Here is a 17,063-nt window from a genome sequence, read left to right as displayed (position 1 = left end):
GTAATTTTTCTCATAATAAACTGTAAATAAACTTATTTTAGTAGTAAAGCTTGTTTGTTCTTTGCTTGGAAAGTATATTTTGTACGTAATTGCTACTACTGTGATCAAATGGAAAATCTTATTATAAAGTCACTAGAATTTTGTCAACGATTTATTTACATAAACAAACACGTATAATGGCAGTATCAACATTTTTATTAACAATATTAGTAAAACATAAAAGTTAGGTAACAATGAATCATAGCTAGAAAATTTATAACAAAAATAGGGATCCAAGAGTGTAAGTAAAAGTTAACCTGCACTTAAAAAATATTTCGACTAGGGCGAATTATTATCTCAAAATAATCGTGGTATGAGTTGTGAAGGTACTAATTTTTGTATAATAAATATTGGACCAGTACAATTACGAACTATCCCATTAGTAAACCACCTTTTTTATACCTGTGGTGACAAATCTGTAAAAGTAATAACTGAAAGAAAATAAATTATCTGTTAATGTCTCATGGGTTATTTCAATACTGATAAAATATACGTTATCTACCCATATAAACCAAGTTATTTCTCTTTACCCCCAGTTTGTATTTTATTGAATTAAACTTATCTCATCTTTGTTTAACCAGAGTCCGTTTCCTGTTAAGCTGCTTTAGCTCCTTAATTACCGGCGTTTCATTGATTTTCGTAGGGTAGTTTCACAGAATGGACGCGAGATGTATTATAAGAGTAACACTTGGACAAGTAATAAAGACATTAGGATTCGTCTCCTAGTTCGGCTGTTCCCAGTAAACTAATCGGCATACGGAGTCAAAATTTGCTTAACGGAAAAGGACCCTTACAAAGTGGTCCTTCGAGCCGGTACAAAGTTAAGCGAAGTACAGTCAGGTCATATTTAATTAAAAAATTTCAATTAAATATGAGGTCCTTGTAATTGGAGAGCAAGTAATAGTTAGACACGCGACAGTTGGTTGAAGTGCGAACTACAGTGGTGCGGTCGGCACGTTCGAAATTCGCCTTAACGATCTCGTAGTAACGACCATCGCTGAAGAATAAAAATTACTTTGTTAGGACGGCATTGATATTACAGAGTAAATACGGACTTAAGTATAACTGCAAATGTGAGCTTGTATGTTTTAGAAGGTTCGCAAAAAAAAAAAAAAACTGCAACCCGCATTGGACTAAAGCTTCACCATGACTTAATATCTATGAATTATCTGTTTCGAGACCACAAATAAGTGCCCAACAAGCATTGGTCTACGGATACTGAACTCAAAACCACAAAATTCCAGGAGCAGCGTAACAACTGACACTGGAAAGAAATACCTAATGTCTACTAACCTGAGCACGAGACACTTGAGTTTCAAACATTTGACACGCAAAATGTCGATTGCTTTCTGACTCTTGTCGCTGAAGCGCAAATTCTCAGGGTCCCAGCGCAGCTCCAGTCGCTCCAGATTTGGACAATGATTTGCAATGCCATCCATCAACTGGAAATAATTAGAATCGTGCGGATCACTAGATTGAAAAAGGATTGTGGCCAAACGGCGGGCAAAAGGGATAAATGTTATAGTCGCACGATGTACAGATTCTGAAGGGAAGCAGAAATGCTACAGAATTTGATTATTTCTTACCTGGTCGACGTGAATGTTAACACCCAAGCGCTCCTGAGTACCCATGATCAAAATTCTGGAAATAAGATTATCTTGCATTGAAATTTGAAAATTGACCTTTTTAAGTCAACAGGATCAAAGCATTGGTTTGATCGCCAAATGGCTCCCATTTTTGTTCCTACTAATTATCATCTAAAAAGTTTACCGAGTGATGCTGTATACTTAGTTGTTTTGCGCGTAATAAATAGTAGTTATTTTGATACTTCCTTTGTTTTGAAGCACGTTCATTTGACTAGATTAGGAATTTAAAGAAAAGTTATGTTAAAGAGTATAATGCAAGAAGTTCAAGAAGCGTGCTCTTTTACCAAAGACAGACGAAGTACCTAAAACTGGGATGGATATCTACGTCTGTCATACTCACTTGGAATTGACCAGTAACTGCAACACACTCTGCCAAAGCTGATCAGTAATATGTGGCATGCCGCTGAGTACAACTCCCCACAGCTGGGCACCATGTCGTGATAAGAACCTGTGCAATGCCTCATCCGAGAGATTATCTGAAGAATCCACGTCCAGAGCTACTAAATTCCTGAAATTTCGAAAGGTACATAAACAAAAATATCGAATATACCTACTTGCGCAAATACAGCGAACGTAAGCGAAGAAATAAATATACGAAAAAAGAAGGGAAAAATGTCCATAGTGGACCCGATCCCTCACTTGTTGTGCTTTCAATGATTAGGTTTCAAAGGCCAAATGTCAGGAGGGTATAATAAAGGGTACGCTTAAATAAACTGACGAAAGTGTCGCGGAAAACCTATCCATATAAAGTCCTCGTTTAAAATGTTTATATGCCGAGGATACATGCGACATTCTTTCCTAAATAAAATATCCTAGACATCTCACCTAGCTGTGCCAGCTTCCATCCACGCTTTTAACACAGAATCGTTAAATCCATTGATTTGTCCAGCGCTCAAGAAACGCAAGTTTTGAATCCTAGTCAGCATGTCAATGAGACACTCTGTAGAAAGATCTGTAGCTGTAACGTCAAGCTCTTGGATGGAAGACTTCTCCCACTCGACTTGCATTACATGTTCTGATTGGAGACCTGTAAAAGAAAAAAAAAATAATTTATTGTTGGAACAATATTATGATCATAAGTCAGAATATATCTCTGTATGGGGAGAACGGGGCTGAAAGTGCCGAGGGTAAGCTCAAAAACGGAAAGAGATAGCTATACGTTCATATTACGTCTGGAAATGCCGAGCAATCTGACGGTCTAGCGCACAGCGGCCAATTTCGTTGCGTTAGCAACGCGCACGGAACGGTAGTATGTGTAGGTGTAGTATGAGTCCTCCAGCGCCACGTGAGTAAATAATTTTGTGTTCATACTTTTTGGTCACACGTTGCCACTTATGGTACCACGAATATGGAAGTTATACTAATACATTTGTAATTTGTTCAATAATTTTAGTTTATACAATTTTAACGCTTAGTGTAGATTGTTTTTTGTCATGTGGGTAAAATGTTAACGTCGTCCAAACGGGTTAAAAAGGGCCTTTCATTCGGGGTCTATTGTGCCGCGGCACAACCAACCAACACAACCTTTATTAGCCTTTATTATTTTGTTTGACAGAATGAGAAACTACAGGTGAAAAACACGGAGGGGGAACTACTTCCCAGGACTTATTAATAATAAGGGGTGGCTGACGTGGTTATTAAGGACGGGTGCAAATTAAAAACCGTTGCGCGTGAATTGAAGATTTGTCACACAACGCTGCAACGCTACAAATAGTATTGTTAGCAATTACGCGGAGAAGATAAACTGTTTTATTTAGAAGATAGAATAGAATAGAATAGAATAGAATAGAATCGTTTATTTCATGTTATCAATGTCACAATATTACAATTGGAAATACAATGTCAAGGGATAACTATGATCGTCAGTAATAAAATTATAATAATAATAATGAATATAAAATAAAGTAGTATAACTACTGCTTGTCGAATAAAATAAAATTAAAATTGTTTCAAAAGAAACTCATCGACACTGTACAATTCAATATCCAATAAAAGGTTTTTTAGTCGGGTACAAAACGTTGCATCGTTTCTAACACTTTTCAGGTCTGTGGGTAGATGTTCGTAGAATCGGGGACCTATTACCCGCGGATTTCTAGTTGCAAGTTCGGTACGGTGGGCAACGGATTTTAGTGTTCCCGCGTTTCGTAACGCTCGGCCTCCGCCCGTACGTCGCTCATAAGTAGCCAAGTTTTGACGCGCATAAACTATTATATCATAAATATATTGTGAGTACATGGTCATTATATTGTATTTCTTAAAAAGGTTTCTGCAGGTCTGACCCTTTTTTATGCCTACTATTGTTCTTAGTGCACGTTTTTGAAGAATAAATACCCTAATCGACTCAGTTGAATTAGCCCACAGTGTGATGCCATAAGACATCAACGAATGAAAATACGCATAATACGTCTGCCTCAATACCACATTGGAGACAAGAGGACGCAGTTTCCTCAGTGCGTATGCAGCACTTCCAAGTTTTTGACATAGAGTTTGTATATGTGACTTCCAGTTCAAATTTGAGTCTAGCGTTAAACCCAAGAATTTACAGGTGTTACATAATGGAACAATGGAGGTGATAATTGGCTTTGTTATAGAATTTCTTCCAATACCTTTCGCAAAGGCGTTTTATTACTTTTTTAAACAATTTTTTGTAGAACCTTCCTGAAATAGTGAAAAAAAAGTATGTTTTTTGGTAGAAATTAGGTAGTAAATAGTTATATAAAAAAGTAAATTATATACTGCTAGAACCTTGAAAAACGTAAAGTAGTCCCGCCAAACTGACGTCAGAATGGCTGGCCATTTTATTTCTTTAATGTTTCTGTTAGCGCACAGGTAGAAAATATGTCAATAAAGGTTCTAAAATAGTAGAAAATAGGTAGTAAATAATGAGCACATTGGATTTGTATATCTCGTTTGGTCCAGCTATCCTGACGGACACTTTAAAAAGCTATTCAAAATGCACAAAAACTTCATATACATTTAAAATATAGATGAAATTTTAACCGTACCATTGGTTTCAACCGATTTATCTAAGGATTTGTCAAAATCGGCATTTTCAGCCCCGCTCTCCCCTAAATCTTCAGTGTCATAACACACATGCCTTAATTGTGCAAGTTCTCTGTAAGCACCCGTTTATTCTGATTCAGCATTCAAAGGTGCTTTGTGGAAGATCTATAAGAACAGTTGCATCTGCCCAGATAGGCTTATTTGAAAAGTAGGCTCTGCCTGTAAAGGTGAGGTGTTTAAAAAGTCACTTACTGCATCCGTTCATAAGCAGGCAGGTAAGTCTTCGTGAACGCTGGAACAGAGTTTTCATCGTAGAACCTGTTACTTTGTTGCAGTAGTTCACCGCTAGACATTCCAGCTGAAATAGTCAAACAGTTCTTATCACAACATAGTAAAGAATCGTGTAGTTACTTGGAGGTGCACAAAATCTTACATGTTCTATAAATAAAGAAATGATCGGACGAAAGAGGAATCTGACGGATGTGTACTAAATCGTAATAAGTCTGGTAGGTATATTTCTAAATAAAAAAAAACCATGTAAAAGAGACCATACTAAGTATTTAATAAGCTAGGATTGAAAGAAAAGCAACATTACCTGAATACAATTAGAGCTGAAAGCGTCAATGTGGGAGTCGTCAACGAAATTGATTCCATACAAATTGATTACTCTTAAGTTCGGCGTAGCTGATTTGAGTTTATGCACGTTGATTACTTCGTAGATCTCCTCTTCTTCTTCTTCAATCTTCTCGTATGTGCCTAAAAGAGTTTGCGTAAGGTCAAATCAAGACTCTTAGGCACCGTTTCATTAGCTAGGGACTGCGACGAATATAATACAATAAAAAAAAGAATACACATGAGTAATAAGTTAATACCACTACGTCCTAATAAAAAGATGTAATAAATAATTTAGGGCTAATCATAGATTCCCATATCTATGGGGTAAATCGTATTCATATTGAACAAACATCTTTTCGTCTATACTGCCGGAAATTTAAATTTTTAGGTTTACTACACAGTGTCACAACCATAGATATTTCTATATCTATGGTCACAACTGATCCAAGTTATAATGGTAAGTTCAAAGAATTTTGTATGTGTTAACCATTTCGAAAATATTAATGTCTTAACAAAAATGAGCAGGCCAAGTCGATTATTTAGCGCATCTCCCTAAGAAGTAGTAACGCATACCGTATGAGCACCGCGGAGTACCTACATATTGCCTAACATTCTAAATAAGACGCCAGTATAGCTACATGTAGATATGCTAATGAATGTTAGGAAACGCAAACAAGTATTAAAAAAGTATTACTTGGGTTGTAACAATATGTAACCAAAGCGATGCATTCTCCCTTCGCATAAAAAACCCTTTAAAGGGTACTAAAAAAAGTACACAATAAGACCCTGGAATGTGATTTTGGTACCTATACAATATGAAATGCGCTGCCGACTGTGATATTTACGATTTTACGGTATAAGATACGTTGATGCCATAGTAGCACCTACTGCTTGTTATAAGTAGGCTGTTGTTAGGCACCTATTACCATTTTTACTGATAGCCGCCAGACCTGATACCTACCAATTAAGTGCAAAATTTCAAGGCCATTGATAAAGTTGTAAATTTTGCGCATGAAGCCCTCCATGAAAATGACTTCCGAAAGACAGATGCACAAGTACTTTAGTTTGGTTGGGAACGCCTGCATCTCAGAGAAGTCGTGCAGTTGCATGGCTGGAAAAAAATTTCAGAATACAAATTTACAATCAAAAATCTAACTTTAAGTTACCTTCCTACTTGAATCATTGTAGGTAATGCCCAATAGTTATTGCATAGTCACATATAATGTACATATTACGGGGTTATTTGTAAAATACTAACAACCTCGCAGGACTATCCTTCTCTCGGAACGAAAAGTGGCACAACTGCTGTATAAAGTACGCATAGATGTGCCTTTTTTCATTACGAGGAGGGTAGTATTATTATTTAATACTAATATAAAACATAATATCTGACACTTTTTGGCTGGCTTGCCAAGCCCACATGTAAAATTGAAATTGAAATGTTTCGAAGTGGCCCCTTAGCAGTGTTAGGAACCCAATAATATTAAAGCTGAAGGAAATGTATAAAAAAGAATGTTAAAAATGTACCTCATTCGAAAGTGTTTTGATTCACTTCAGGAATATTTAAATAATTAATCATTGATTTACAATTATATGGACGTCGGGTCCGCGCTAAAAAGTGTCCGAACTCATAGGGCGTTAAAATCGTATACAGAGCGTCATTCACGCGTTAGTCTTCGTTTGTTCGACTGACAGCGAAGCAAGCAAAATTAGACAGTACTGCGATGACATTACAATTTAAATTCAACGTTTTAGCTTTTTCATATTCCTTTACATGTCACTACGTTTAAATAGGTTGATTTGGGACATTTTTTTCGTGGTTTTTGTATTAGACCCGTCGTCCATTTATTTGTAAGTCAATGTAATTAATGTAAAATTTTATTTGTGTCACGATTGTTATCCCTTTTTTCTTTAATTTTATTTCATGTTTATTTTTGGAGTTTTATTTCATCAATTTTCGTAATAATAGGCCTAATTAAATTTAATTTTATATTTTACGTGTGGCGCACTATAAGTTTCCGGAATGAATAAATGTATAAATGGTCAGAAGTGAATTTGTTTCTCAAGCTAGCGTTAACTTTTTCATACGAATGAACCAATTTTGAAAACATTTATGCCACTCCTCATTGACAATCTCTGAAACATATTTTTCTTACTCTTTAACAGCATCTTCAGGTGATGAAAATCGTTGACAGCATAATTGGTTCTTAATTTTTGGAAATAAATAAAAGTCACAAGGTGCCAGCCAGGTCGGGACTGTACACGGGATGGCTCATAAGGTCCACGTTGTTCACCTTCAAAAATTCATTTGTTGTCTAGCTGTGTGAGAAGTGGCATTATCGTGGTGCAAGATTATACGGCGTTTACGGTTATTTATACGGAGTTTATCAATATCTTTCGGCAAACAAATGGTCGTGTACCAATCACTATTCACGGTACAACGATTCTCCAAAGCAACACTAACCACGTGTCCAGTTTTATTTAAAAAAGAAGCAATCATCCGCTTATTGGCACTTTGCACGCGCGCCACTTTGGTTGGTTTCGGCTCAGCTTGAAAGACCCATACGCTCGATTGCTGCTTTGTTTTGGGATCGTAACTGTAAATTTATCTTTTGTCACCTATTACTATGTCCCACATAACTATGAAAGAGACTCAGTCTTTTAAGGCGTTTTATAACGACTCGACTCCATTTTACAGGACTCGACTCTAAAATTAGACTGGAGGTTCGAGTTTTTATTAATAAGACTCAGTCGTTATACTAAAAGACTTAAACGACTCGAGTGTTTGCAATGGACTTATACCTATTTTAGTCTTATTAAACCCTAAGTTTATAAATAAAAATGACATAGTATGTAGTAAATAATCACGTTTATTTACTTATAATAAAAATTTGGATTCAAAGAGTGATTTAAGCAATAGGTACGAGATTTTAAGACCTAATTATATAATGATTGCATATAATACTTTTTCTGCGACTAAATTAAAATAATGATATACAACCAATATTTAAAAGTCTATGGAAATCCAGCTAACGTGCTCTTTTTTTATTTGGTGTAATATTGGTCTACAACAGTTTTTCTTATTATGAAGTCCTGGTACTTTTTTAAACTTCTTTAGAAACCCGTGCACGTTAGTGAGATACAATTTATCTGTAATACATAGAACAAATATATACATAACAATCTCGCCTGTCACTCATTCAGGGGTAGGCAGATACTGTGGACCTCCACTTAATACGTTCATAAATAGCATGTTTCATTCATCACTATGGTCAAACGACAGTATCAGACACTAAAATTTGATAAAATATTTTGACTCTTGGGTTCTGTATCCATTCATTTTTATATTAAAGTAACAAATAATTCCCAAAAACAAATTCTTGAACTGGTTACGATTAACTGACTTCTGTGAACAAAGCTACGTTAACGTTATCCATCAAAATAAATCATAAAATAAATATCTTGTGGGTAGAAATAAAATCACGCCATACGGCTCATAAATCGGGACTCCCGAGGCTATAAGGTGCCAGTCGTTTTAGTACTTTTAGTCTTACAAGTATTTTAAGCTTCATAAGGTTAAAAGATTTCGACTCGAATTAGTCTTCAATTTTAGTCTTATGACTCAAGACTTGAGGGTTAAAAGACTAGACTAGTCGTGAGGCGTTAAAAATTAGTCGAGGTTTTTTAAAAGGCCTTAAAAGAGTGAAGTCTCTTTCATCACTAGTCCCACACCAAATTGACGCCCCTTCGTTGAATCTGGTAATCATGGCATTGCACTAAGTGACGCGATCAGTTTTTTCAGCCTCAGTCAATTTGTGTGGGATCCACCGAGAGAGCTCAGCTTTTTCACACCCAAATGTTTGTGTAATTGTATTTGACAAATGCCTATGCCTAAAGATGACCGAATCTCATGGTATGTCACATGCCTGTCTGTTTTAACCCTACGGCGCACAGCATCGATGTTTTTGTTGTCCACAGCAGTGGACGGGCGACCATCACGAAATTTGTCATTGAGATTCACACGACCGCGTTTGAATTTTGCAAACCAGCTATAAATAGTCGTCTTGCATGGTGTTTCATCGCCAAAAGCAGTTTGAAGCCGAGCAAAACTCCGCTGAGCTATTAAATTTAGCTAGCTTTCAAGCAATTAGTCCGCGATTCATATTAGAGTCTCAATCTACATCCCAATAGTCTGACATTGTTATATATAAATATGTATATTAAATATATATGTGTATGTATTATATATAATGTATTTATATGTATATAGGTTGCTTATATAAGTACAGTTAGTTATATAATATTATGTACTATATTTATATTGTGGTTAAACTATATATCATAATTATTTATAAACTTCTTCCTATCCGTTTTAATTATCAAGTTACGCACCCCTGTTAATTATTTTGAACCCAGCAGCTCTCCGGTTGACTGGTAGAGAATGCCTAATGGGATTAAGTCCGCCATTTGTACTGTTTTGTGTGCAATTAAGTTTAAATAAATAAATAAAATTAATTACACTTAAAGTAGAAAATCATACTACGAAAATTTCACAAGATAAATGCAAGGTGATGTAGACAACCAATTTCTAAAATGACGCCACAATGTAATAACAAGTGACAGTCAGGAGATAAAACAAACTGTATTCGACAGCCGAAGAGTTTCATTTTCAAATGTTGTAATTACTTTTTAAATATTGTTTATGTAAGTGGCCAGTTCCGGAAACTTATAGTGCGCTCTTTAATATGTTTAATTTGCCTTACAGTCAATTCGGGTAACTTTGAATCGTGGTGTAACTTTGAACGTAGTTGCTTAAAAGATTTAAAAATTGATTTTATGTGTGACAATCTTTTATTTTTAGTATTGAAACTGTGTAAATCGGAACAAAATTGTTAAACGAAAGTTATGAAAGAAAAAAGTAATGTTAAATTGTGTTTTTTTAAACTTTCGCGGGTTTTTCTTGGCGAAAGTAGTTTGGTGTGATTTGTTGCTCAGTTTTAGAATCGGAATTAAATATATAAATCTGAATATTGACTGGTAAGTTTTGGTTTCCACACTTAAGTAGAGGTTTATATAGGTATCGCTTTTTTAAAGAATAATTTAATTTGGTTTTGTACTTACGCGTAAAGCGAATTAGATTTTGACGACGTTACCAAACAGAGAAATTTGGGTAACTTTGAATGTGTTTGACTGTGTTTTTAGAGAAGAGGATAGTCTGTTTCCAGGGAGAGTTCTAAAAGTTACTCCTTTGGAAATTACTGTCTCAGTGCTCCAAAAATGCTTTTTAGGAGGTTGGTCTTGGCCCTGTAACGTTGAGACATGTCAAGTTAATAAAGCCGATATTGTGAATATTATAAAAGAGCAACAGCTATCTAGAAAAGGCGGCCGTATTTATATTGATGACGACATTTTATTCAATGAGTGGGGTGAATAGATTTTTGTTATGTATTTACTTTGCCTAAAATAATTGTTATAGGTGATTCATTTTGATCTCGTTTGATAGCTAAATAAGCGTAGAATTTATTATTAAACAGAAAATTTTCATTTTTATTCGCATTAATTAAAAAATCTAAAAAAAAAACCAAGTTTTTCATTTCAACTAAATTAGTTCGTCTCGTTTTATTATGGCAATACCAAGTCAAATGTCGTTTTTGAACGCACTGTCAGGAATATTTGGACAGATTCACATCTAAAACATTGACTTACAAATCAATATCTAAAAAATATGAATATGTCGTACAGATATAATCTTCCACAAACTGTAAAATATCTAGAAAATATACGGTTTCCATATCGAAGGCTAATCTTATTCAAAGTTACCCAAAATTCAAGGCAACTTTCAATGTGACTTTTGGAGCAAATCTAGAACAGTTTTGTTGAATAATTACTAAATTCCTTCTATAAGAACGAAAAAAGGGCTTAAAAGAACACTATTCAGTTAATAAAGTAATTGTTAAGAAACATAATTAAATTTGAAATTATTAGAAAAAAGCCCAAAAAATGTTCAAAGTTACCCGAATTGACTGTATTTTATTGTATTTAATTATTTTGTAATTCAATGTAATTTTTAATGTAGTATGGATCAATTTTATTTTTAATTTTTGCATGTACCTACGTAAATAAATTTAATTTATAAGATTGCAGGGTGCAAACATACTACTTTATGAACCAAAGTTCATAACAACATTTTAACAACTACAAATGTACAACATAATACGCAATAAAGAATTTTAATTTAAAATGTTTGATCTGTATTTGGCAGGTATTATTAGTAAGTTGTTTAGCAACGCCACCCGCGTATCATTCATAATAATATTTTTGATGCTGAGTGCTTTCCTTTCCTACCGTACAGGTACAGAGTTATCAACGTTTAGAGCGATGATCTATTTAAATATTGTTATTTTAGAATGAAAGTTAAGTGCAATGAATTGTTATTCAAAGTCATGGAACGAAAGTTTTTGTATATGATGTTAGTAGTACTCCTGCTGCGAGGTTGTATTTTACAAATAACCCTGTATATTTTTGTAAAATGTTAACACCGCTATTAGTTCACTTTTAAACCATGTTTAGGCTGATGGCTTAGCCAAATCCTCAATAAATTTAAAAAAATCACTATTAAACGTTAAAGTAAAGGCCTATGCCTTTACAAGAAAGCTAGGTTTCATTTTGCTATTGTTTTGTTCTTATAAAGCAGGGCTACGTGGCACGGCATACCTATATTACTATCTAATATAGCATAACATAAAGAAAGACGCTGTTGTCAAACTTCGGGGATTTCGGGATGATTTACACTTACCGGTACTAAAATCTAACAGCATGTGGGTCAAATTAGGGCATTTAGCTGCTAATTCGTGGAGGACAGTGTGCGTTATCAACTCAATCGGTAGCTCAATATAGCGCAGCGACGGGCCGAATCTTATTGAAATTAGCGCCAGAAGTGATTCCAAGGACCCTAAAACAGAAGTGTAACGATAGTTTCATTTTGTTTTGATGCCTTATTTTCCCTCCAATATCTAATTAAAACGAAGTAAGATTGAATGAACAAAGAACAATAATATCGAGTCGTATTCTAGAACTCTACTCATTGCTCAAGTCATGACATGAGTATGATTTAAAGCACTTGAAATCATACTCAAGTCCCTTCCATTAGGGTCGTATTTCCAGTCAACTCAAGTCAGGATCTGAGTATGATTTCAAGCACTGGAAATACGACCCTAATGGAAGGGACTTGAGTATGATTTCGAGTGCTTTAAACCATACTCACATCCTGACTTGAGCATTGAGTAGAGTTCTGGAATACGGCCCTTAGTTATAATTACTGATAACAGACAACGATAGCATAAAGGGTAAAAAATAATACCAGCTCAGAAAAATTTTCCGGAATTTCGCAGTAAATTATTTTTCTATATTTATTACTTTATTGTGTTTGAAAAATATAAGAAGATATATATATATAAATTACTGCTATTCCAACTTGAAACTACGTACCAACATGCAATCCCGAAATTTCTGGTCTCAAACTGACATGCGTCCACAATTTTGTATCGTAAGCGACCATACGCCATCTTTTACATACCATAGCCATACGACATATTTCTCGATGTGACAAGTACGAGAAAATATTCAATAGCACTTTGTCAGGTAACTTTTCTATAGTCTGTAACAAGAGAAATATTTCATGTCACAATGAAATCGAGAATCGAGATCACTAGTCTCAAGGCTAAGGTTAAAATATTCTTCTTATTTATTTTAATATGGCTTAGTTTGCAAATTTTTATGTAAAAAAAGGTTAAAACAAGCAGCCAACCCCATATGACCCGAATACTAGGCATCATAGTAAATAGTTAACAAATGCAAGTACTGTTGTTGGCAGTAAATTCTAAACGCAAGCTTGACTTTAGACTGATTATATTAAGGATATTATCGACCCCATATTATAATGTACAACAAAAATGGTAGTTTGTTAAATTACCGTGCTAGCGAATGGGCTTCGAATTTGCCCTCCTTCAGTCAAATACACCTGACTGGCCTCCAAAGCCAGCTGGCCCCACACGTCAGTTGATAAATCCATGATGAGTACAGTTTAATCACCACATATACACAAATAAAATCCTAAAATGGCTTTTTATTGAAACCAAACTTTCGTAGGTTTACTTCATACGAGCGGAAAGTACACGATCGTTGGACATGGAACGCTGTGGTTAATTTTGGAATCATCCGGGCGCCTGATAGAACGTAATGCGAAGGAATATTTTAAGAATTTGTCGAATACACACTTTTTAATTTTAAAGTTGCATTTACATCAACAATTTTAAGTCTTTAATTGAAAATCATGTAAATTTTCAGAACATGGAGTGCAGTTAACTGCTACTAATACGTTGTGATATTTTTAGAAAAAAATAGTATTATTTGGATACTGGCGGGAAAATTTAAACTTTCGTTTGTGTATTCCGTCTTACTATGCTACTTTCATTTTGAGTAAATAACATTTATATCGCCAATATAATGGATTGGTTACAGTTAATGAACAAGTCTCTCTTATAAAAGAAGTAATAAATAGTTTATGAATGATGTTATTACAAGCTCGATCATAGAGTTCAGTTCAAGAGCGTACTCATAATAACATGATTTATCTACTACAATACAGGAATAACTGAAAATTTCTATAAGGGTTTTACCCGCGTGTCATATAGGTACGGAATTAATAAAAAAAACTAATTGGTTAAGTTGTTTGTTCTCATGAGCTACTACTACATGATCTACTAGCATCAATTGAAGTATAGTTGAATAATCCAATATTTATATTATACTTTGTAAAGACAACACAACACAGTTCTTCCCTGCTTAAAAAAAGAGTCAATTCTGCTTAGATTTACCGTTATTCTTTCTTTCAATTTATATTAATTAATCTTTATTTTAGGTGTGCAGCGTAGGTATAACATCGACCGTAGCAAAACCTGGCAATAAGAGAGGTATTTTCTGACAGACGTGATTCATCATAGCAAATTAAATAAATCCACATTGTTAGGATTACAGCTTTTGTCTAGAGTAGTCTATTACGTATTCATGTATTTGAATGAGTGTAAGTTTATTATTAAAAATAAATGTAGCTTTGTCTGTATACAACGACCTTATAGGTTTGTTTTTACATGGCAATTTTTGCTAAGTTATTCATGAGTGTTAACAACCATCTAGGAATATTATTGCACTAGGTATAAATGCACCAGTACCGTTCCGGGCAGTTGTGCTAACGACTTTTGGTCAGTTTACATAATGACATTGTAAACTAAGAGTGGCCCCTTATATTAATAGTTTTAATTTACAGGAGCCATATATTATTTTAAGACATCTTATTTATAAAAATCACACGCTTTGCGTAATAGGACCATATCTGCAAAATGACAACTTTTCAGGACAGAGATTTAAAGATTCTTCGAACAAAATTAATGATAACTTGTTATGTTTAAATTGGGACGTAGTAAAATTTCACATATACATAATTTGTTTCATGTACTTCGGATTATTTTAATGACTTTCATGTGATAAAAGCACTTTCGACGTCTTGTCACATGCGGCTTTATTATACCAAGGATACGAAATGTTAACTACACGTAAAAGTAATCAATGATGTTGTAATTATCTAATCTAATTCTTTGAGTGATGAAAATAATATGAGAGTTATATGACTCTATATACACCACCATACTATTTACACCATATCACGCATACCACTCGTTTTAAACATCTTACTCTATTATTGATCAGGGCTGCTTCATATCACAAAATGTCACACTGTAGGTGTTTATTTCAGGAAATTTTTGAACTGAGCGTCAAAATACTATCCGTATGTACTTCCGAAATGATAGTCAGATAATTTAACATAGTAAAATCTAATTATAACAATACCACATTAAATAAAAATTCTACAAGAGTCTACAGTATTCATAATGTTCAAAAGTAAACCGCGATACCAATAGACGCCTGTCGTATTGAAGTGATTGGTTAAAAACTACAATAGCAAGTCTTTCTGGTTGATGCTTTGCAAAGATCCTAAGGCTCTGCAACTGGCATTTAATATTATATATATAAATACCTAAATAAAACATACGAAAAAAGGTAATACACATATATGATAATAAAACAATACGTAAGTATATTTAGAATAAAAAAAATAGCTTTAATAAATATATAAAAACACATACTTAAGTACTTTAATAGAGTAAACAAAGTTACGAAAAAATATGTAAACCTATAAAATAAAGGTAATCAATAATTACATCTATGTATACACTTATATTTTTCTTTATTTACTACTCTAATTCTTCGCAACAAAATTATGAACTCTACTAGCAATGGTAAACAATTTTATATTTCGCATTTTTTATAGATGCTTCAGCTGTGACACCCAGGTGGTTGCAAAAGGAAGAACATGTCAGCAACATATTTTATGCACATTTATGTACCGAGGAAAGACCTAAGTATAGACCAGTTGTACTGATACGTAATCGCAATGCACCGAAAAATGTCTACAATGTGTTTGATTTATGAACCGCGTTTGTCTGCACGTGTGCTTCTGTAAACGAACACAATTCATTTAGATTTTCAAATGAAAGTCACATACGAATAGGTATGCATACTGCTAGGCATTTAAGTGACACAATTCATTTCATAATATACGAATAATGTATAACAAAAATAAGAGAACTCGCCTTAGATTGGCAGTTTAATGATAGATTGTGTAATCTTTTCTTACTTTACCTATATATACATATACTTAAACAAATAAACAAGTGTCTAAATAGGTACAATGTAATAATTTATCCCAAGTTTCTGAAAATTATGTTAATAGCAATATTTGAAACAAAATTTTAACATAAATTTTCTTACAGTTTCTAATGAACTTCATCATTTGTTAATTACCGCACTAAGTACTTTGGCCCCCGTTTGTTTTATTTTTATACAATAGCTTGTCTCACAGTACCTAACACTATTTCATTGACCTCATTTATTACTTTATGGAAAAGCTTTTTGTCTCAAGATCTATAATATTACGATTATTAATGAATACCAAATATTAATATACTAAAAATACTATTTACCAGCTGTTTCCTCCGAAAACTCGACGATTGCATATCATCTCTGTTGATGGCAAGAGAGTCTACATTCAATATTCCCCACGAATCCATTTGGGCCACAAATTATTACTTTTTTACACCTAAATATGAGTTTGTAATTGAGTTCTTTTCACTGTTTAATTTTAAAACGATTCACTAAACATTTGGCGCGAAGTTGTCTTGTAAATTTTTACGTCTCTAACCGCACGAGACTTCCGTCAAGTCTGGCTGTCTGCCTTTTAATCTAACGAATACTAATGTGAATCGAGCTGTTCGCTTCTTAAAGTTAAATTGTGTCTAATGTATAAGATGTGTACCTATATGCTCACTGATATTTAAATTGGCAAGCCAAAATAAGTGCGACATTTCGCTTCAACTGGGCTGAGAGAGCGGCTGCCAACTAGAATCGTATTGCATGTGTGTCACAGTCACAGCGCATCGGATGCTCTGCTGATATCAGAAACAACATTTTTATCTCTTTGCTTTTGAAGTTAATACTTAAATACTTGTATTTTGACGTATATAACAGAATTACTTTATGAAAGGACCTACTAGTACCTTATAATTATCATCATTACAGCTACATCCAACACTTTTTTTAAAATGATGCATGATTTTCACAATATGTGCATATATTTCAATAACA

The 17,063-nt window shown here is 34.0% G+C and overlaps 1 protein-coding gene across 2 annotated transcripts; it reads right to left on the bottom strand.

Annotated features, from left to right (window-relative positions):
* Nucleotides 1–96: 96 nt before the first annotated feature.
* Nucleotides 97–16,796, bottom strand: LOC113232389 (F-box/LRR-repeat protein 2). Of its 2 annotated transcripts, none has more exons than XM_026467090.1 (11): nt 16,403–16,796; nt 12,792–12,960; nt 12,100–12,255; nt 6,265–6,414; nt 5,284–5,444; nt 4,941–5,046; nt 2,511–2,712; nt 2,026–2,193; nt 1,626–1,680; nt 1,333–1,481; nt 97–1,036 (listed from the first exon to the last, which is right to left on the bottom strand). In XM_026467090.1, the coding sequence occupies exons 1-11, from the start codon at nt 16,487–16,489 to the stop codon at nt 901–903; spliced, it is 1,539 nt and encodes a 512-aa protein (XP_026322875.1). In that variant the 5' UTR covers nt 16,490–16,796; the 3' UTR covers nt 97–900. The 2 variants fall into 2 exon arrangements, with proteins under 2 accessions (XP_026322875.1, XP_026322874.1); XM_026467089.1 differs by lacking the exon at nt 16,403–16,796 and adding an exon at nt 13,276–13,523.
* Between the last annotated feature and the right edge of the window lie 267 nt (nt 16,797–17,063).

Source organism: Hyposmocoma kahamanoa, unplaced genomic scaffold, assembly GCF_003589595.1.
Source record: "Hyposmocoma kahamanoa isolate Upper Pololo Valley unplaced genomic scaffold, ASM358959v1 76, whole genome shotgun sequence".
In the NCBI taxonomy this organism is placed as follows: domain Eukaryota; kingdom Metazoa; phylum Arthropoda; class Insecta; order Lepidoptera; family Cosmopterigidae; genus Hyposmocoma; species Hyposmocoma kahamanoa.
This window is presented reverse-complemented; position numbering and strand designations above follow the sequence as displayed.

Coding starts and splice junctions, on each gene's coding strand:
- LOC113232389 (XM_026467089.1), bottom strand. CDS start 13,374: ATGGATTTATCAACTGACGTGTGGGGCCAGCTGGCTTTGGAGGCCAGT. Junction 5,047..5,283: donor TCAGCTCTAATTGTATTCAG/GTAATGTTGCTT, acceptor TGACTATTTCAG/CTGGAATGTCTAGCGGTGAA. Junction 2,194..2,510: donor ATGGAAGCTGGCACAGCTAG/GTGAGATGTCTA, acceptor TCGAAATTTCAG/GAATTTAGTAGCTCTGGACG.